Source organism: Lutra lutra, chromosome 1, assembly GCF_902655055.1.
Source record: "Lutra lutra chromosome 1, mLutLut1.2, whole genome shotgun sequence".
In the NCBI taxonomy this organism is placed as follows: Eukaryota; Metazoa; Chordata; class Mammalia; order Carnivora; family Mustelidae; genus Lutra; species Lutra lutra.
Window position 1 is genome coordinate 197599149 of NC_062278.1, and position 22169 is coordinate 197621317.

Sequence of the window (22169 nt, forward strand, 5' to 3'; positions counted from 1 at the left end):
TTACTTATGCTTGCTTTTGTGAGATATTTTAAATTTGCTAGGCTGTTCTCTTAACTATAGAGAACAAACTGATGGTTACCAAGGGGGGGGGAGTGGGGAGAGGTGAGTGAAATAGGTAATGCGGATTAAGGAGTGCACTTGTTGTGATGAGCACAGGGTGATGTATGGAATTACTGAATTAGTATATTATACACCTGAAACTATATTATATTGTATACTAACTAATTGGAATTTAAATAAAAATTAAAAAAAAGAAAAAAAATTCTGTTCTGTTGGGTGGAAATCATTGTATTTTTAATTTGCATTTTCTTTTTTTTTTAAGATTTTATTTAATTGACAGCAAGAGAGAGAGCACAAGCAGTGGGAGCAGCAGTGGGAGAGGGAGAAGCAGGTTCCCTGCTGAACAGGGAGTTGAACGTGGGGCTTGATCCCAGGACCCTGGTATCATGACCCGAGCTGAAGGCAGATGCCTAGCCGACTGAGTCACCCAGGCACCCTAATTTGCATTTTCTTGAAACAAAAGAATTTGAACACTTTTCTTATGCTTTTTAAAAATAATTTTTATACTCTGAAGGTAACATATGACAATAGTCTACAGTCTTTGGTTTAAAATCTTATTTGTCTGGGGGCGCCTGGGTGGCTCAGTGGGTTAAGCCTCTGCCTTCGGCTCAGATCATGATCCCAGAGTCCTGGGATCAAGCCCCACATTGGACTCTCTGCTCAGTGGAGAGTTCGGACTGTCTGCTCAGAGAGAGCCCTGCCTCTCTGCTTACTTGTGATCTGTCAAATAAATAAATAAAATCTTTAAAAAAAATAAATTAAAAAAATCTTATTTGTCTGATATAAGGATTGCTATCTCAGCTTTCTTTTGATATCCATTAGCATGATCAATGGTTTTCCACCCCCTCACTTTCAATCTGGAGGTGTCTTTGGGTCTGAAATGAGTCTCTTGCAGACAGCATATCAGTCTTGCTTTTTTATCCAGTCTGATACCATGTCTTTTGATTGGGGCATTTAGCCTATTTACATTCAGAATAACTATTGAAAGGTATGAATTTAGTGCCACTGTATTACCCATAAAGTCTCTGTTTCTGTATATTGTTTCTGTTCTTTTCTGGTCTATTTTACTTTTGGCTCTCTTTTCACTTAAAAGATCCCCTTTATTATTTCTTGCAGGTCTGATTTAGTGATCACAAATTCTTTTAGTTTCTGTTTGTCCTGGAAGATTTTTAATCTCCTATTTTAAATGACATCTAGCTTGATAAAGTATTCTTGGTTGCATATTTTTCTCATTTAGGATCCTGAATATATCATTCTAGTCCTTTCTTGCCTGCTCTGTCGCTAGGTTTGCTTCCATTCTAATGTTTGTACTCTTGTAGGTTATGGGCTTCCTGTCCTGAGCTCCTTTCAGGATTTTATCTTTGTCTCTGAGATTTGCAAGTTTCACTATTATATATTAAGGTGTTGGCCTATTGATTTTGAGGGGTGTTCTCTGTGCCTCTTGGACTTGAATGCCTGTTTCCTTCCACAGTTTAGGGATGTTCTCGACTAAAATTTGCTCCAATATACCTTTTGTCCCCCTTCTCTTTCTTCTTCTTCTGGGATCCCAATTATTCTAATATTGTTTTGCTTTATGTATCACTTATCTCTTGAATTCTCTCCTCGTGATCCAGTAGTTGTTTATTTCTCTTTTTCTCAGCTTCTTTATTCTCCATCATTTGGTCTTCTATATCAATAATTCTCACTAATTTTCTCTTCTGCCTCATGTATCCTAGCAGTTAGAGCCTCCATTTTTTATTGCATTTCATTGGTAGCCTTTTTTATTTCACTTTGATTAGATTTTAGTTCTTTAATTTCTTCAGAAAGGGGTTCTCTACTCTCTTCTATGTTTTCTTTTCAAGCCCAGCTAGTATCTTTATAATTGTTATTCTGAACTCTAGTTCTGACATCTTACTTGTATCCATACTGAGTAGGTTTCTGGCAGTTAGTACTGCCTCTTGTTCTCTTTTTTTGAGATGAGTTTTTCAATCTTGTCATTTTCTTAGTTATTGACCTCCTCCTCCTTTCCAAAACTTTTCATATGCTTATTGACTATTCAGAGTTCCTCTTTTGTGAAATGCCTTTACATGGTTTTACCTATTTTTCTTTGGGGTTTTGTGTTTTTTCTTTTTTTTTTAAGGTTTTATTTATTTATTTGAGAGAGAGACAGACAAGCAGGGGGAGAGGCAGAGGGAGAAGCAGATTCCTCACTGAGCAGGGATCCCAGCACAGGGCTCAATTATAGGACCCTGGGATCATGACCAGAGCTGAAGGTAATCGCTAACTGAACCACCCAGGTGCCCTCTTTTTCTATTGATTTGTAAGAGGGTTTTTTGTTTGTTTGTTTGTTTTTGTTTTTGTTATTTTTTTTGTTTAATTATGATAAAGTATACACAAAATTTTTTAAGTGTGCTGCTCAGTGTAGTAGTTTTGAAGATGTTATTAGTAAGCATCCTTTTTTTTTAAAACTCTGATTTATTTTAACTTTTTAGTGGTGTTTTTTGATGAAGAGAAATCCTTTATTTTAATACAGTTAAATGGAATAATGTTCCCCCCTCTTTTTTTATTTTTTATTTTCTCACTCAAAAGATTTTATTGGCCTTTTGGATTGAAATGGGAATTTATTTGCCAGAAAGGATGTTCCCATCATACTTCTGCTTGAACCAGCACATGGCCTCCTCTTTCCTAATTCTGTGTTTGGCCCCAGTGCAGCCTGTCCTTTGCTTCTTGTCTGTAATACTGAAACCTGGTCTACCCAGCACCACATAGAAGACCAGGCCATAGATACCAATGCTTGGGTCATATTTGATCCCCAGATTGATGTGCTCCTGGATCCAAAGCCAAGGTTTCCAATATCAGAGAAGTTATTTTTTCTTGACTCATACTCTCACACCTTTAGACATTTCTCCAGGATTTCTTCTGCCTTTGCCCCACGGACTGTGCAGTGGACAGCAAGGCAGTCTTTTCATTTCTCCTGATACCGAAAGATCTAATAGTGTATCTAGCTTTGGAGAACACACGCATCTGGCCTGTGAGCTGCTCCAGCATCTTGGCTGCCTAGGTCAGTCTGTCTCTACTCTCCCCAACATAGATGTTGAAGCAAAGTTTGAAGATGCAAAGTTCCCACATGGGGTTCTCCTTTTCACCTTGATCCACCATGGTGGAGAAGAGGAGGAGTCCCCCCCCCCCTTTTTTTTAGAGAAAGAGAGAGAGAGGGAGAGAGATTGGGGAGAGGGACTGAGGGAGAGGGAGAGAATCTTAAGCAGGCTCTATGCCCAGTGTGGAGTCCAATGCAGGGCTCGATCTCACAACCCCAAGATCATGACCTGAGCCAAAATCAAGAGTCAGATACTTAACTGGCAGAGCCACCCAGTTGCCCCCAGTGTTTCCTTTTATACCTAGTGCTTTCTGTGTATTGTTTAAGAAATCCTTCCCTACCAAGGGTCATGACGATTTTTTCTTGTATTCTTTTTTAGACCGGCCTAATTTTGCCTTTCAGGTTTAGGTTTTCAGTCTTCCTAGAATCTTATTTTTGTGAATGACATGAGGTCCATCCTAATTATTTTTCCACATAGATGAGCAATTATATGTTTATCAAAGAGACTGTCCCCTTCCCTACTGCTCTGCAGTGCCACCTCTATCATGTATTAAGTGTCCATATTTATGCAGATCTAATTTAAGACACTCTGTTCTGTTCCATTGGCCTTTCTATCTGTCCTGGAATCAATACCACGCTGACTTAATTACAACAGCTTAACTGTAATAGCAATAATACATCTTTTTCCCCCTTTAAGCCACTAGTTTTTAATTTTTATTTTTTTTATTTGAGTGTAGTTGACACATAATGTTACTTTAGTTTTAGATATACAACATAGTGATCCAACATCTCTATACATTATGCTTTACTCACCACAGTGTAGCTACCACCTATCACCATATAACACTCCTGCAATATCATTGACTGTATTCCCTGTGCTGTACCCATTACTCCCATGACTCATTCATTCTATAACTAGAAGCCTGCATCTCCCAATCCCTTATACCCATTTGGCCCTTCCCCTCACCCCTTTTCCTCTGGCAACCATCAGTTTGTTCTTGATTTATAGGTCTGATTCTAGCAATAATAAGTCTTGATACCTGGTAAAGCATGTCCTCCCATTCTTCCTCACCAAGTTTCTTGCTTGTTCTTGACCCTTAGCATTTTCATATCAATTTTAGAATTAGCTTATCGCATTTCATAAAATAACCTTTTGGGATTTGGACTGAGATTGCCTCAAACTGATAATAAATTTTGAGAATTAGGATCTTTCTAATATAAATTTTAGAATCTTTTCTCATTCCACAAAAACCTGTTAAGATTTTGATTAGGAATGCATTAAATAGAATTGGCACATTAAAAAAAAGAATTGGCACATTTATACATATATACTTCCAATCCATGATATCTCTTTTATTTATTTGCCTCTTCTTTAATTCTCTCAGCATTTTATAATTTCCTCTGTAGAGGTTGTACACATCTTTTTAAGATAAATTTTCAGGTACTTAATATCTTTTAATGTTATATTAAATGATATCTTTAAATTTTTAAATCTTTTTATTACCTGAATACAGATATATATTTATTTTTTTATTTTTCTAAAGATTTCATTTATTTATTTGACAGAGAGAGACACAGCAAGAGAGGGAACGCAAGCAGGGGGAGTGGGAGAGGGAAAAGCAGGCTTCCTGCCAAGCAGGGAGTCCCATGCGGCGCTCAATCACAGGACCCTGGGATCATGACCTGAGCTGAAGGCAGATGCTTAATGACTGAGCCACCCAGGCACCCAAAATATAATTAACTCATAAAATAATTAATAGACCTTATTTTTCAGAGGAGCTTTAGATTTATATAAAAATTGAGCAGATTGGGGCGCCTGGGTGGCTCAGTGGGTTAAAGCCTCTGCCTTCAGCTCAGGTCATGATCCCAGGGTCCTGGGATCAAGTCCCACATCGGGCTCTCTGTTCAGTGGGGAGCTTGCTTCCCTTCCTCTCTCTCTGCCTCTCTCTGCCTACTTGTGATCTCTGTCAAATAAATAAATGAAATCTTTAAAAAAAATTGAGCAGATAGTACAGAGAGTTCCTATATTACATAGTCCCTGTTGCCCCTACCCCCAACTCAATTTGCTCGTTATTACCATCTTACATTAGTATGGTACATTTGTTAGAATTAATAAACCAGTATCAATACATTATTAACTAAATTCCACAAGTTATTCAATTTTTCTTAGTTTTTACTTAATGTCCTTTTTCTGTTTCAGGAGCCTATTTTAGATGCTACATTATATCTAATTGTGACTTCTTAGGCTCCTTTTGGTTCTGACAGTTTCTCAGATTCATTTTGTTTTGTTTTGTTTTGTTTTGTTTTTAAGTAACCTTCACACTCAACATGAGCTTGAACTCACAAACCTGTGATCAACTGTTGCATGCTCTACCAACTGAGCCAGCCAGGCTCCCCCTCTTTTGTTTTGTTTTTAATGACCTTGATAGTGTTGAGAAGTATGGGTGAGGTATATCAGAGGGTATCCCTGTTTTGGAATTCATCTGATGTTTTTCTCATGAGTAAACTGAGGTAGTTGTCTGAAGGAGGATCACAAAGGTAAATGCCATTTTCATCACATCATATCAAGGGTACATATTATCACCATGACTTACCACTATTGATGTTGACCTTGATCACCAGTCTGAAGTAGTATTTATCAGGTCTCTCTATTCTTTTCTCTCCCTTTCCATAATGTCCTCTCTGGAAGGAAGTCATTATTTGCTGCCCACACTTCAGAGTTGGGAAGTTAACATTCTCCCAGAGTAGAGTAGCTACATAATTTTTTTGGAATTCTTCTACATGGGAGATTTGTCTCCTTCTCCCCCTATTAATTTATTCAGTTACTTATTTACATCACTACGGACTTATGGATATTTATTTTATACTTTGCACTATAATATAAAATTTGTTATATATAAATTCATATTGATCACTGAATTTTTTCTTAATTTTTGAAATTTCTTTTTTCTTTAAGAACCTTAACTTTAAAAATGTTGTATATTGGAGTGCTTGAGTGGCTCAGTCAGTTAAGTGGCTGACTCTTGATTTTGGCTCAGATCATGATCTCAGGGCCCTGGGATCAAGCCCTGCATAGTCAAGCTCTGTGCACAGCAGGGAGTCAGCTTGAGGATTTCTGTCCCTCTCTAACTGCCCCTCTGCCCCCCACGTGTGTGTGTGTGCTGCTCTCTCTCCCTCTCAAATAAATACATAAATCTTAAAAAAATAAAGTAAAAATGTTATATATTTTTTATTTCTCTTCATTTTAATAGTTTATCAGAAGATTTTTTGGGATGTCTACATATACCATTGTATAAATTACAAATAGTGAGAGTTTTGTTCTGCCCTCATAAACATGACATGTTTCCAAAATGTTGTTTAAAATATTAGAAATTTTTGGTTCCTCTCTTTTCCATGCCTTAGTTTTTCTACATGGTGTATTATATCTGGAATTTCTTTTATAGGAATCCAAACGCCGAATGAGTTACTTTTTAGATGTCTTCCTATTTTCTCAAGAAGACTTAGCTTTAAATTCAGCTACCCTTATGTGGCCTAGGAAAATTAATCCCATCTTTGATGAAAATGATGAGGTAAATATCTTTTTCAGTATTTATTTTTGTCTTCTGACATTTTAAGCACATTTATTTGATCTATCTTTAAAAATTATATCTGTCAATATGAGTTTGGTGTTTATGGTCCTGCCAATTAAGAACAGGCTGTTAGGCTTAATACAGGGTCTGGTGAGCAGTGGGACAGACATTAAAGAGGTCAGAACTATTATAGACTGGTAATAATAGTAAGCACTGCCTTAAGTGCTTTGCAGCTAGTAATTCATATAATACCTGCAAAAATCCCAGGTGTTTCTATTTCCCCATTTCATAGATGAGAAAAGTGAGTCTCAGAGAAGTTAAGTAACTGGTCCAGTATCAGAAAAGAAGTAGCAGATTCAGAATTTTATATCAGATTGAACATACTTTAGATTTTGTGTAGATTTTGTGTAGATTTTGTATGTAAATCTAAACATAATTTAGATTTAGTGTAAACCAGCTTCTCCTAAAGTGGAAAGTGAGATGATATAGTAATGAAAAAACAAGTCAGATAAACCAAAGTTCTAGTGCAGATTTTGGCTTTTATGACTTTGTGACATTGGATGTGCCTCTTGATTTCTATAAGCCTAAATTTCTTCATTTCTGAACTGAATAATAATAATAATAATAAATTAATAATAAATAGTAATAAAAGTAATAAATAGTAATAAAGATAAAATAGTAATAAAAATAAAATAAAATAGTAATAAAAATAAATAGTAATAAAATAATAATAAACTAATAATAATAAATAATAATAAACTAATAATAATAAACTAATAAACTGAACTACAGTGCTAATGTAAGTAAGGTATTAGGTAGTTCCTGACCCCATGGCATGTGCTCAGTAAGAGGTAGCTTCTACTGTTATCCCAGCATTTGTTAAATGAAGTATCTAATTAATATAAAAGGATCATTACAGTCATTTCAGAGAGCTAGGAAAAGTTTTCTGGGTGGTTTATTATTCTTTTGTGTTTTTATATTAGTGTTACATTTTTGTACTCATTTTTACTTCGGTGGTGTTTTTTATTACCATAGAAAGCATTCAGATTTCTGACTTGTAAGTTTCCTTTGTAACAAAATAATTAACCTGATCAAATTGTCTTTTAAAAAGCTCATTGAGAATGCTAAACATAAAAAGGAAAATGAGCTAATTGCCAAGAGAGAGAAACTGATTTTGGAAATAGAAAAGGAATCACGGCGCATGGAAGAATTTACAGAATTTGCAGAATTGGACCGCATGCAACAGGTGTGATAAACACAGAAGAGAATAGCTCTGATAGGCTTGTAGATTAATACTGGACATGTTTGCATACATTGAAAAATATAGAAAAACATACATACTATGGCAAAGAGGGGTCCGACTCTTAGGCCTGGAACTTGTACTACTTATGTGATCTTTCCTGTGACTTAGTTTTCTATCTGTAAAATAGATGGAACCATACCTTTTGCTTCATATCATAGTAGTGTTGTGAAGTTGATACTTAAAGTTGCAGTGTGGGTGACTGGTGGCTCAGTTGGTTAAGTGTCTGCCTGCAGCTGAGACCATGATTCCAGAATTCTGGGATCGAGTCCTGCATTGGTCTCCCTCTTCAGCTGGGAGGCTGCCCCTCCCCCTTGCTCATGCTCTCTCTCTCTTCCTCTCAAATAAATAAAATCTTAAAAAAAATAAAGTTGCAATGTAAATGCAAGGACATATATGCAGTGTCATATAATCTTATTTTTTTATAACATTACTTGGATATATCTTAAGACAAAAAATTATTTGCTTTCAGTATGTGACAGATGTAAGGCAACTACAGAAACGTATTCAGGAATCTGAGGAAGCAGTTCAGTTTATTAATAAAGAAGAGGAACTTTTCAAGTGGGAATTGACAAAGTATCCTGAACTGGATAAATTGAAAGTGAACATTGAGCCCTATCAGAAGTTTTTCAATCTTGTTCTGAAGTGGCAACGAACAGAAAAACGGTAATTTCTGGTAATGTAATAAAAATTAAGCAAATGACGTAAAAGGATTTGTAAAATGTATAGTGATTTTTTGATGTTGCTGTTGGCTAAGTTTTTAAAAGTAGGACATGTTCGTCCATTGGAAAGAGAACCAACTGTCTTACAGGAGAAATGCCAACTGGTGCTAAGGTAGCACCTGACCTTACTAATATGTAAAGTCTCACTTGGGTTTTTCAGAGCTGATTCACTTTTTTATGCAGTTACTGAAGTTGACTAATATTTCTGAAGTCAAATCTGCATTTCATTTGGCTACTTTTAGTCATCCATTTATACTCTGATACATATTTTAGTACATGCAGCATGACTAAGATGATGGTGTTGATCTTTTCTCTCTACCATCAGCTCTACCTATGTGATTGAGAAAAACTGCTAATCGCTCTTGCCCATAGTTGTTTCTCCTAAATGAGGAGACTAGCCTAAAGAATCTCTAAGTCCTCCTTTGCATTCCAGAAGTTTCTGAGTTTAATATTTTGTCTTTCAATTCAGGTGGATGGATGGAGGGTTTTTGGACCTTAATGGGGAAAGTATGGAAGCTGATGTGGATGAATTTTCCCGAGAAATTTTTAAGACACTGAAATTTTTCCAAATGAAGCAAAAGAAGGAATTACAAGAAAAAAGAAAGGCAGCAAAAAGGCGATCTCTAGGAGAAGAGAGACTTGAAGAAGAACCGAAGGAGAATCCTACTATTACTATGTGCTCCACAGTAATGGAACAGATAAAAATTTTTAAGGTACAAACACATTTCATGACATTTTAGGAAGCCCTGGGAGGAGCTGTTCACATCATCCAGTGCTAATGAAGAGAAAGAGAAAGATTTAGAAGCAAAGCCAGCTGAATCTGGAAAACTTGATCTATTACTAAATCTGTGCTTCATTCTTTACTGATAAAGTCATTGAAATCAGTCCCTTCGTAGAACAATACATGGCAAATAGCAAAGCCTAGAATGACTAGCCACAACAATATAGAGGGTAAAAAACAACTAGTGCAGACCAGTCAGCCTATCCAAGGGCAACAATGAAGGGTATCAATTAGTTGGGAAAGCTTTAAAGTCACACCACTTAGGTTTGTATCACAATTCCGTGCTTGGTAGTGGCATACCTTGGACAAGCTATTTAGCCTCCCAGGCTTCAGTCATTTTTACAAGAGGATAATAACTGTTTTTGTGACAATAAATAAGGCCTCCAGCATCCCTAGGCAGCAGAGAAGTGCATGTTCAGAGTGCAAACTTGGATGGGATTTGGAGCATTGTTCCTGTCTGTGCCCAGCGCTCTTAGAGATTCCATGAGCTGCTTGAAATTTTTTTTTTTAAAGAAACCACTTAAAATAGTTTTCAATACTTAATATAGTTGTGTGACTTATAAAATATAAAACGATATATTTGAGGGGCACCTGTGTGCACCAGTTGGTCAAACATCTCAGCTTAGGTCTTGATCTCAGGGTTGTGAGTTCAGGCTCAGCATTGGGCTCCATGTTGGGTGTGGACCTACTTAAAATAAGAAAATTTGTATCTGGAAAGTCTCCTTCCCATGTTTCTCACCCGTATAACTCAGGTTATCAATGTTATGACTTTCATGTGTCTATTTCCAGTGTTTGGGTACACATATAACAATGTGAATATATATTCTTATTCTTCCATCTTTCTACATAAAATATAGTATACTATATGTATTATTTTCCCCCTTTGTTTTGATTACTTTATCTTTGAGACTTTTCTCATCCTGTATAACCTTTTTCTCTCTCTTTTTTTTCTTTGCACCTATATAATATTATATATTGCTATTAGATTTCCTGTGTGTGTGAAATTGTGACTGCAAGGTAAGTTCCAGAGAATAGTAAATACCAGGTTAAAATCTATGTCAAATTAACTTACATAGGGGCTATACCTGTTTAAAGTCTCATCACCCTCAACAAGAGAATATCCTCAAACTTGGGTTTTTGCTAATCTGCTAAGAGAATTTTCATTTTTCTTATTACATAAAGTGTTAAGCACATTTGTATATATTTAAGAATGTTTTGTATTTCTTTTTTTTTTTATAAACATATAATATATTTTTATCCCCAGGGGTACAGGTCTGTGAATCGCCAAGTTTACACACTTCACAGCACTCACCATAGCACATACCCTCCCCAATGTCCGTAATCTCACCCCCTCTCCCAACCTCCTCCCCCCATCAACCCTCAGTTTGTTTTGTGAGATTAAGAGTCACTTATGGTTGGTCTCCCTCCCAATCCCATCTTGATTCATTTACTCTTCTCCTACCCGCTTAACCCCCCATGTTGCATCTCCTCTCCCTCATATCAGGGAGATCATATGATAGTTGTCTTTCTCCGATTGACTTATTTCGCTAAGCATGATACCCTCTAGTTCCATCCACATCATCGCAAATGGCAAGATTTCATTTCTTTTGATGGCTGCATAGTATTCCATTGTGTATATATACCACATCTTCTTTATCCATTTGTCTGTTGATGGACATCTAGGTTCTTTCCATAGTTTGGCTATTGTAGACATGGCTGCTATAAACATTCGGGTGCACGTGCCCCTTCGGATCACTACGTTTGTATCTTTAGGGTAAATACCCAGCAGTGCAATTGCTGGGTCATAGGGTAGTTCTATTTTCAACATTTTGAGGAACCTCCATGCTGTTTTCCAGAGTGGTTGCACCAGCTTGCATTCCCACCAACAGTGTAGGAGGGTTCTCCTTTCTCCGCATCCTCGCCAGCATCTGTCATTTCCTGACTTGTTAATTTTAGCCATTCTGACTGGTGTGAGGTGATATCTCATTGTGGTTTTGATTTGTATTTCCCTGATGCCAAATGATGTGGAGCACTTTTTCATGTGTCTGTTGGCCATCTGGATGTCTTCTTTGCAGAAATGTCTGTTCATGTCCTCTGCCCATTTCTTGATTGGATTATTTGTTCTTTGGGTGTTGAGTTTGCTAAGTTCTTTATAGATTTTGGACACTAGCCCTTTATCTGATATGTCATTTGCAAATATCTTCTCCCATTCTGTCAGTTGTCTTTTGGTTTTGTTAACTGTTTCCTTTGCTGTGCAAAAGCTTTTGATCTTGATAAAGTCCCAATAGTTCATTTTTGCCCTTGCTTCCCTTGCCTTTGGCGATGTTCCTAGGAAGATGTTGCTGCGGCTGAGGCCGAAGAGGTTGCTGCCTGTGTTCTCCTCAAGGATTTTGATGGATTCCTTTCTCACATTGAGATCCTTCATCCATTTTGAGTCTATTTTTGTGTGTGGTATAAGGAAATGATCCAATTTCATTTTTCTGCATGTGGCGGTCCAATTTTCCCAACACCATTTATTGAAGAGGCTGTCTTTTTTCCATTGGACATTCTTTCCTGCTTTGTCGAAGATGAGTTGACCATAGAGTTGAGGGTCTATTTCTGGGCTCTCTATGTTCCATTGATCTATGTGTCTGTTTTTGTGCCAGTACCATGCTGTCTTGATGATGACAGCTTTGTAATAGAGCTTGAAGTCCAGAATTGTGATGCCACCAACTTTGGCTTTCTTTTTCAATATTGCTTTGGCTATTCGAGGTCTTTTCTGGTTCCATATAAATTTTAGGATTATTTGTTCCATTTCTTTGAAAAAAATGGATGGTACTTTGATAGGAATTGCATTAAATGTGTAGATTGCTTTAGGTAGCATAGACATTTTCACAATATTTATTCTTCCAATCCAGGAGCATGGAACATTTTTCCATTTCTTTGTGTCTTCCTCAATTTCTTTCATGAGTACTTTATAGTTTTCTGAGTATAGATTCTTAGTCTCTTTGGTTAGGTTTATTCCTAGGTATCTTATAGATTTGGGTGCAGTTGTAAATGGGATTGACTCCTTAATTTCTCTTTCTTCTGTCTTGTTGTTGGTGTAGAGAAGTGCAACTGATTTCTGTGCATTGATTTTATATCCTGACACTTTACTGAATTCCTGTACAAGTTCTAGCAGTTTTGGAGTGGAGTCTTTTGGGTTTTCCACATATAGTATCATATCATCTGCAAAGAGTGATAGTTTGACTTCTTCTTTGCCAATTTGGATGCCTTTGATTTCCTTTTGTTGTCTGATTGCTGAAGCTAGGACTAGTACTATGTTGAATAGCAGTGGTGATAACGGACATCCTTGCCATGTTCCTGACCTTAGCGGAAAAGCTTTCAGTTTTTCTCCATTGAGAATGATATTTGTGGTGGGTTTTTTATAGATGGCTTTGATAATACTGAGGTATGTGCCGTCTATCCCTACACTTTGAAGAGTTTTGATCAGGAAGGGATGCTGTACTTTGTCAAATGCTTTTTCAGCATCTATGGAGAGTATCATATGGTTCTTGTTCTTTCTTTTATTAATGTGTTGTATCACATTGATTGATTTGCGGATGTTGAACCAACCTTGCAGCCCTGGAATAAATCCCACTTGGTCGTGGTGAATAATCCTTTTAATGTACTGTTGAATCCTATTGGCTAGTATTTTGGCGAGAATTTTTGCATCTGTGTTCATCAAGGATATTGGTCTGTAGTTCTCTTTTTTGATGGGATCCTTGTCTGGTTTTGGGATCAAGGTGATGCTGGCCTCATAAAATGAGTGTGGAAGTTTTCCTTCCATTTCTATTTTTTGGAACAGTTTCAGGAGAATAGGAATTAGTTCTTCTTTAAATGTTTGGTAGAATTCCCCTGGGAAGCCATCTGGCCCCGGGCTTTTCTTTGTTTGGAGATTTTTGATGACTGTTTCAATCTCCTTACTGGTTATGGGTCTGTTGAGGCTTTCTATTTCTTCCTGGTTCAGTTGTGGTAGTTTATATGTCTCTAGGAATGCATCCATTTCTTCCAGATTGTCAAATTTGTTGGCATAGAGTTGCTCATAGTATGTTCTTATAATTGTCTGTATTTCTTTGGTGTTCGTTGTGATCTCTCCTCTTTCATTCATGATTTTATTTATTTGGGTCCTTTCTCTTTTCTTTTTGATTAAGTCTGGCCAGGGGTTTATCGATCTTATTAATTCTTTCAAAGAACCAGCTCCTAGTTTCATTGATTTGTTCTATTGTTTTTTTGGTTTCTATTTCATTGATTTCTGCTCTGATCTTTATGATTTCTCTTCTCCTGCTGGGTTTAGGCTTTCTTTCTTGTTCTTTCTCCAGCTCTTTTAGGTGTAGGGTTAGGTTGTGTAGCTGAGACCTTTCTTGTTTCTTGAGAAAGGCTTGTACCGCTATATATTTTCCTCTCAGGACTGCTTTTGTTGTGTCCCACAGATTCTGAACCGTTGTGTTTTCATTATCATTTGTTTCCATGAATTTTTTCAATTCTTCTTTAATTTCCTGGTTGACCCATTCATTCTTTAGAAGGATGCTGTTTAGCCTCCATGTATTTGGGTTCTTTCCAAATTTCCTCTTGTGATTGAGTTCTAGCTTCAGAGCATTGTGGTCTGAAAATATGCAGGGAATGATTCCAATCTTTTGATAACGGTTGAGACCTGATTTAGGATCGAGAATGTGATCTATTCTGGAGAATGTTCCATGTGCACTAGAGAAGAATGTGTATTCTGTTGCTTTGGGATGAAATGTTCTGAATATATCTGTGATGTCCATCTGGTCCAGTGTGTCATTTAAGGCCTTTATTTCCTTGTTGATCTTTTGCTTGGATGATCTGTCCATTTCAGTGAGGGGAGTGTTAAAGTCCCCTACTATTATTGTGTTATTGTCGATGTGTTTCTTTAGAATGTTTTGTATTTCTTTGTGAACTGTTGGGTCTTATCATTGTCTGTCTATTGAATTATTGTTTTTTTTCTTACTGATTTCTAGGATATAATATATATTAATCTTATTTATATTTCTATATTAATATTATATTAATATTTCTATGATGTATTAATTTCCTAGGACATTAAAACACACATATATATTATTATATGTAAAACACATATATATTAGAGAGACTAAGCTTTGTCTATTATGTGTTTTGCAAATATTATTTGTTTTTTGACTTTATCACGGCTCTTGTCTTACAGAAGCCTTTTTTAAAAAGAGATTTTTATTTATTTATTTATTTATTTATTTATTATTTAATTTTATTTTGTTTGAGAGAGAGCATGAGCAAGGGGAGGGGCAGAGGAGGAGGGACAGAGGAGGAAGAAGAAGAGAGAGAATCTCAGGTAGACTCCCTGCTGAGGACAGAGCCCTACTCAAGGCTGGATCTCACCACTTTGAGATAATGACCTGAACTGAAACTAAGAGTTGGATGTTTAACCAACTGAACCATCCAGGCGCATCCTTGCAGAAGCCGCTTTAAGTTTTTATTTGAATTTAGATTTATTATTCCATAGTTAATGGAAAAGGAAGGGTTTTTTTAATGTAGTTTTCATTATTTTTCCTTTTTTTAAAAATTAAGTAATCCCTATGCCCAACATGGGACTCGAACTCACCACCCTGAGATCAAGAGTTTCATGCCCCACCAAATGAGCCAGTCAGGTGCCCCCATTCTTTTCCTTAGTGTACTGAATTTTAAATTATAGCTAGAAATGCTTTCCTTATTCCAAGATAATGTTTTCTTCTAGTATTTTCTAAAAAAAAAAAAAAAAAAAAAAAAAAAAAAATATTTTTTTTTTTTAAAGATTTTATTTATTTATTTGACAGAGAGAAATCACAAGTAGGCAGAGAGGCAGGCAGAGAGAGAGGAGGAAGCAGGCTCCCTGCTGAGCAGAAAGCCCGATGTGGGGCTCAAACCCAGGACCTGGGATCATGACCTGAGCCGAAGGCAGCGGCTCAACCCACTGAGCCACCCAGGCGCCCCCTCTTCTAGTATTTTCATAGTTTATTATTTGCTAACATTTTATTGAGGATTCTTGAGGAGAGAAGGACATTGATCTTAATTTTCTTGTAATGTCTTTGTCAGGTTTTGGTATCAGGATTATATTGACCTTATGAAACAAATGGGAAGTTCTATCTTTTCTATTTTCTTTCTTTTCAAAAAAGTTTTATTCATTTGAGGGGTGCTTGGGTGGCTTAGTGGGTTAGAGCCTCTGCCTTCGGCTGAGGTCATGATCCCAGAGTCCTGGGATCGAGCCCCGCATCGGTCTCTCTGCTCAGCAGGGAGTCTGCTTCCCCTCTTTCTCTCTCTGCCTGCCTCTCTGCCTACTTGTAATCTCTGTCAAATAAATAAATAAAAATCTTTTTTTAAAAAGTTATATTCATTAGAGAGAGAGAGGTAGAGCAAGAGAGAGAGCACCTTAGCAGGGAGGGGGGCAGAGGGAGAGAGAGAAGCGGACTCCCTGTTGAGCAGGGAACCTGACGTGGGGCTGCATCCCAGGACCCTTGATCATGACCTAAGCCTAAAGGCAGACACTTAAGCGACTGAGCCACCCCGTACCTCTAGGTACTTTTTCCCTTTTAAAATAAACGCCACTGCAATGGATCATGGTTGATGATTAAGTTTTTACTGGTAAATGGCAAAATCGAAGAATAAGGGCTATATAATGATTTAGTGTTGTTCACTGCCCTGTCTCCAGTGATTAAAACTGAGCCTGACATTTGCTATGTCATTAGGACTTGCTGAGCAGTTGTATGGGGTTTGTTTCCTCTCCAGCCCCCTATTGAAGTACTCTCCACACAGCTGGTTGTGTTACACTCAGCTTCTCCCATTCTTTCACCTCTTCATGAATTTGTATGCCGTCCTTGCACAGGGGCCATGCTAATCTCATTATTGTTCCAATTTTAGTATATATGCTGCCAAAGTGAGCACAATAATACATTTTTAATAAAGCTAAATTTTTTTCACTTTGAGAGCATATCCTTTCTACTTTTTAGGTGTTAATAATTCACTTATTTAACAAATACTTATTGAGGGCCTGTTATGTTATAACAAGTTCTGATGAATGCTGGGAAGTATGAGTAAGCAAAGACACATGATGACGATAACAAATGGAAAGTTAAAAACAAAGTCCTTACGATAACAAATGGAAAGTTAAAAACAAAGTCCTTACTAACCAAAATGAAAAGTTGGATAATCTATGATCCTCTAATTTAAAAAATCTACTTTATTAAATTGTTATTTGCAAACAATGGAAACATGGCTATGTACAAATATAAAAATAAACACATATCATATATTTTGTTCTATTTATTAGTTAATGAGAGAACCAGTTAGGTGTTAAGTCTGTTGCAAAGAGTAGTTGAGGAACTGAGTATTTATGGGCAATTTAATAAAGGAATGTTTGAAAAAGATTGCTAGTATTGATCTAAAACTGGTTAATGTCACACAGAACTATAAACCGTAACATTTGGAGTTACCTTTTTATTTAACAGAAATTACTTGCATCTCTACTGAACAAAAATCTGCCAGTTGTTTATTTTGCAAAGTCTGGGACATTGAGTAATAAACAGTTAAATAAATTTAGTCTTTAAATAGTTAAATTTTCCTTAAGTGGCCCTGTACCTGAGATGACATTAAAAGGACATACCACCTACCATTTTTTTTTTGCTTTTTTCTCCCAAGTTTTATATAATTTTTATTAACATCTGTTTTGAAACCAAAAGTTTGGGGAACCAGTGCCCTATAACGTGCTAGAAACAAGGTTAGTGTTGGATAATGTTGGTTGATTGCTTTTGACTTGAAAAAAATGTATCATTATATACTTATAATTTTATCATTAGCTTACTGTTTTTTCTTTGTTACTAGCTTGTATTTTTTTCAATAAATTTATTGAGATATGATTCACATATCATAACATTCACTTTTTAAAGCATTCAGTGGCTTCTTAGAATATTCAGAGTTTTGCAATCATTACCACTATCTAATTTTAGAAAATCTTCATCACTCCAAAAAGTAAGCCCTTAACTATTTTTTAAAAAAGATTTTACTTATTGGGTGCCTGGGTGGCTCAGTGGATTAAAGCCTCTGCCTTCAGCTCAGGTCATGATCCCAGGGTCCTAGGATCGAGTCCCGAATCAGGCTCTCTGCTCAGCAGGGAGCCTGTTTCCCTTCCTCTCTCTCTGCCTGCCTTTCTGCCTACTTGTGATCTCTGTCAAATAAATAAATAGAATTTTTTTAAAAACACGATTTTACTTATTTATTTGAGAGAGAGAGAGAGAGAGAGAGAAGGCAAGCACGAGCAGGGGGAAGAGGGAGAAGCAGGCTCCCTGCTGACCCACGCTGAAGGCAAATGCTTAACCAAATGAGCCACTTAGGTGCTCCAAGCCCTTAACTATTAAAAGTCACTCCCCATTTCCTCTTACTCCCAGAGCATGGCAACTACTCATCTACTTTGTGTCTCTTTGAATTTATCTACCCTGGACATTTCATATAAAGGAATCATTGTATATGGCCTTTAGGACTGGCTTTTTTCACTTAGCATATGTTTTCAAGTTCTTCAGTGTTGTAATATATATCATAGTTCATTCTTTTTTCTTGATGAATAATACTCTATTATATGGGTATATCACATTTCATCTATCCATTCATCACTTGATGGACGTTTACATTATTTTCACTTTTTAGGTCTTATGAATAATGCCATTAGAATATTCATGTACAAGTTTTTGTGTGGACATGTTTCACTTCTCTTGGGTATTACTTAGGAGTGGAATTGTAGGGTTACATGGTGATTCTGTGTTTAACTTTTTGAGGGACTGTCAAGCTGTTTTCCAAAATGGCTGCACTATTTTACATTCCCATCAACGATGCATGGGGTTTCCAATTTGTCCACATCCTTGTGAACACTTTTTTTGTCTGTCTTTTTGAGCATAGCCACCCCAATGAGTATGAATTGGTATCTTATTGTGGTTTTGATTTATATTTACCTAATGAGTAAAGATATTGAGCATCTTTTCATGTGCTTATTGATCATTTGTGTATTTTCTTTGCAGAAATATCTGCTTAAATCCTTTGTCCATTTTTAAATTGGGTTATTTTTCTCTTATTATTAAATTGTGGGGTTTCTTTGTATATTGTAAATACAAGTCCTTTATGAATTAAAAATTTTTCTCCTGGGGCACCTGGGTGGCTCAGTTGGTTAAGCACCAGGGTCTTAATATCAGCTCAGTTTATGATCTCAGTGTTATGAGATTGAGCCCTGCTTCAGGCTGTGTATGGAGCTGGCTTAAGATTCTCTTTCTTGGGGCGCCTGGGTGGCTCAGTGGGTTAGGCCGCTGCCTTCGGCTCAGGTCATGATCCCAGGTCCTGGGTTCGAGCCCCACATCGGGCTCTCTGCTCAGCAGGGAGCCTGCTTCCTCCTCTCTCTCTGCCTGCCTCTCTGCTTACTTGTGATTTCTCTCTGTCAAATAAAAAAAAAATCTTTTAAATTAAAAAAAAAAAAAAAGATTCTCTTTCTTGGGGCACCTGGGTGTCTCAGTGGGCTGAGCCTCTGCCTTCGGCTCAGGCTATGGTCTTGGGTTCCTGGGATTGAGCCCCACATTGGACTCTCTGCTCGGCAGGGGGCATGCTTCTCCCTATCTCTCTGCCTGCCTCTCTTCCTACTTGTGATCTCTGTCAAATAAATAAATAAAATCTTAAAAAAAAAATTCTCTTTCTCCCCCTGCCTGTCCTCTGCCATTTGCATCCAGGCACATATTCTCTCTTTCTCTCTCAAAAAAAAAAAAAAAATTAAAATTAAAATTAAAAAAAAAATATATATATATATATAAAATTTTTTCTCCCATTTATTCTGTGGATTGTATTTTAATTTTTTGATGATGTGTTTTGAGGCACGAAAGTATTAAATTCTGATGATGTCTCATTTATCTATTTTTTTGTTGTTGTTTGTGCTTTTGGTGTCATATCTAAAAAATGGTTGCCTAATCCATGAATAATTACTAAGGCAGACATGAAATCTCTTAGAGATTTTCATTTATTATATCTTTAAGAAAAATCTTTCCTCCATCTTTTCCTTGGATAAGGACAACCGAGGAATAAGCCCTTTGTGGCTATGATATTGTCGTTCACAGCTCTTCTTGATCTAATACAAATTTGGGGATAATGTTACTGTATACTGAATATAGGTCAGTAACTCTTAGGTGTGCCTGTCTTAGATAGTTATGCTGTGCATATTTTACTTGTACCGGATTTTATTTGTCCCTGATACCTTTGGAATTTTTTGGAGAAATGGAACAATAATGCAGCATCAATTTATTAAAATATGTTTTAAACCTTAAAAAAAAAAAAGGAAGCTGGGATTGCATTGAATCTTTAGATTGATTTGGCAAGTACTGCCGTCTTAATGATATTAATTCTTCCAGTATCTGAGCATGAGGTATTTTTACATTTATTTAGTCGTTGTCTTCTTTTTTTTAAACTTACTTTCTTTATTTTTAAATTATTTTTATTAATGTATAATGTATTTTTTTAGGGGTACAGGTCTGTGATTCATCAGTCTTACACAATTCACAGTATTCACCATAGCATATACTCTCCCCAATGTCCATCACCCAGCCACCCCATCCCTCCCACCCCCATCCCCTACAGCAATCCTCAGTGTGTTTCCTGAGATTAAGAGTCTCTTATGGTTTGTCTCTGTCCCCAGTCCCATCTTGTTTCATCTTTCCCTCCCTTCCCTCATGACTCCTTGCCCTGCCTCTCAAATTCTGCGTATCGGTGAGATCATATGATAATTCTCTTTCTCTGATTGACTTATTTTGCTTAGCATAATGCCCTATAGTTCCATCAATGTCATTGCAAATGGCAAGATTTCATTTTTTATGGCTGCATAGTATTCCATTATATATATCACATCTTCTTTATCCATTCATCTGTTGATGGGCTTCTTTAATTTCTTTTAATAATCACTTGTAATTTTCAGTCTACAAGTGTTGCATTTCTTTTATTAGACTTACTCCTATTTTATCTTTTTTTTAAAAGATTTTATTTATTTATTTATTTGTCAGAGAGAGAGAGAGCAAGCACACCCAAGCAGGCAGAGTGGCAGGCAGAGGTAGAGAGAGAAGCAGGCTCCCTACCGAGCAAGGAGCCCAATGCGGGACTTGATCCCAGGACCCTGGGTTCATGACCCGAGCCAAAGGCAGTGGCTTAACCAACTGAGCCACCCAGGCATCCCTATTTTATATTTCTTGATGCTATCATATGTGAGATTTTTTTTCTCTACTTTCAGTTTTGCGTTTTTATTGCTAGTTTATAGAAATGCAATTGATTTTTATATATTGGTCTTGTATCCTGCAACCTTGCTGAATTCATTTATTAGTTTTAATGGTTTTAAAATGAATTCCATAGTGGAGCACCTGACTGGCTCAAGCGATGGAGCGTGCAACTCTTGATGTTAGGGTTGTAAGTTCGAGCCCCACATTGGGTGTCCAGATTACTTAAAAATAAAATTAAGGGACACCTTGGTGGCTCAGTTAGTTAAGTGGCTGCCTTCGGCTCATGTCATGATCCCAGGGTGCTGGGATAGAGTCCTGCATTGGGCTCCTTGCTCAGTGGGGAGCCTGCTTCCCCCTCTGCCTGCTGCTCCCTCCTTGTGCTCTCTCTTTGACAAATGTAAAATATAAAAATAAAATAAAATTTTAAAAACTGAATTCCTTAGAATTTTCTATATACAGCATCATGTAACCTGTAAATAGAGCTAGTTTTATGTTTTTCTTTTCAATCTAAATGTCTTTTTATAATTTTTTTGCACATAATTAGTGGCTTGGATATTGACATTAGAGTCTTCTAGTTCAATATTTTTGTTGTACAGGTCACATGAATTGACTTTTGTCCTTCAGAGAGAACACAATATAGCAAGAGAAGTGACTGTAAACAACTGGTAATAGGAGGCAGAATGAGAAATTCATGGGTAGAGGATAGCAGTATCCTTTGAAAGAAAAAGGCATGGAGCAATTAATTTTGTCATTTGAAAAACAGATAAGGCTTTACTAAGGAGGTGACCAGAAGTATAAGTATGATTTTGTTGGGCTTTGAATTGGAATGGGAACAGGAAAAGATAAGTGTTCTTTTTCTGTCTCTCTTTGTTAACACATTTTTATTATCTAATAGTTGAAGAATATATGTTACATATTTGTAAGCTATGAAGAAAATGAACATGCATGAATCCTTCCCTATTTTTTAAAATTAAAAGATTATCAATACTCCTGCTTCTCTCTGTGTAATCCTTCCCTATCTTAAACCCTTTAAGCCCCCTTGAAGATAAGTATGTCATAAATTGTAATCCTCTTTTTTTGTTTGCTCACATTTGTATGTAACAATTTATACAAATATATCATCTATTTGTAGTCTTACATGACTTGATTTTTTTTCACTCAGCCTTATGTTTCTAAAACTCATCCATGTCTTGGGAATGACTGTAGTCCTTTATTTTCACTGCTATATATCATTGCTTAGTTACCTAATTCATTGATTTTCCTACTTGTAGTCTTATGAACAAAAATCCCTCAAAGTACTTACATTTCATATTTCTTCTTCTGTGAAATGTCTATTTATGCCCTTTGACTCTTTTGTCATATTTGTTTTAGTGGTTGTT

The 22169-nt window shown here is 36.6% G+C and overlaps 1 protein-coding gene, 1 non-coding gene and 1 pseudogene across 7 annotated transcripts in view; 1 reads left to right on the forward strand and 2 right to left on the reverse strand.

The window, feature by feature from the left end:
* The window catches only part of DNAH12 (dynein axonemal heavy chain 12), a 224768-nt gene that overhangs the window by 44766 nt on the left and 157833 nt on the right, over positions 1 to 22169 (forward strand). For all 6 annotated transcript variants that reach the window (XM_047691438.1, XM_047691441.1, XM_047691430.1 and 3 more), the window contains 4 exons: positions 6580 to 6705; positions 7817 to 7951; positions 8478 to 8671; positions 9197 to 9440. In XM_047691438.1, coding sequence (XP_047547394.1) covers positions 6580 to 6705; positions 7817 to 7951; positions 8478 to 8671; positions 9197 to 9440 — 699 coding nt within the window. The remainder of the gene's footprint in view (positions 1 to 6579; positions 6706 to 7816; positions 7952 to 8477; positions 8672 to 9196; positions 9441 to 22169) is intronic.
* Positions 2661 to 3198, reverse strand: LOC125078584 (60S ribosomal protein L11-like; annotated as a pseudogene).
* On the reverse strand, positions 16341 to 16444 carry LOC125089846 (U6 spliceosomal RNA). The gene has a single exon (XR_007124076.1). It is a non-coding gene; the product is annotated as a U6 spliceosomal RNA (small nuclear RNA).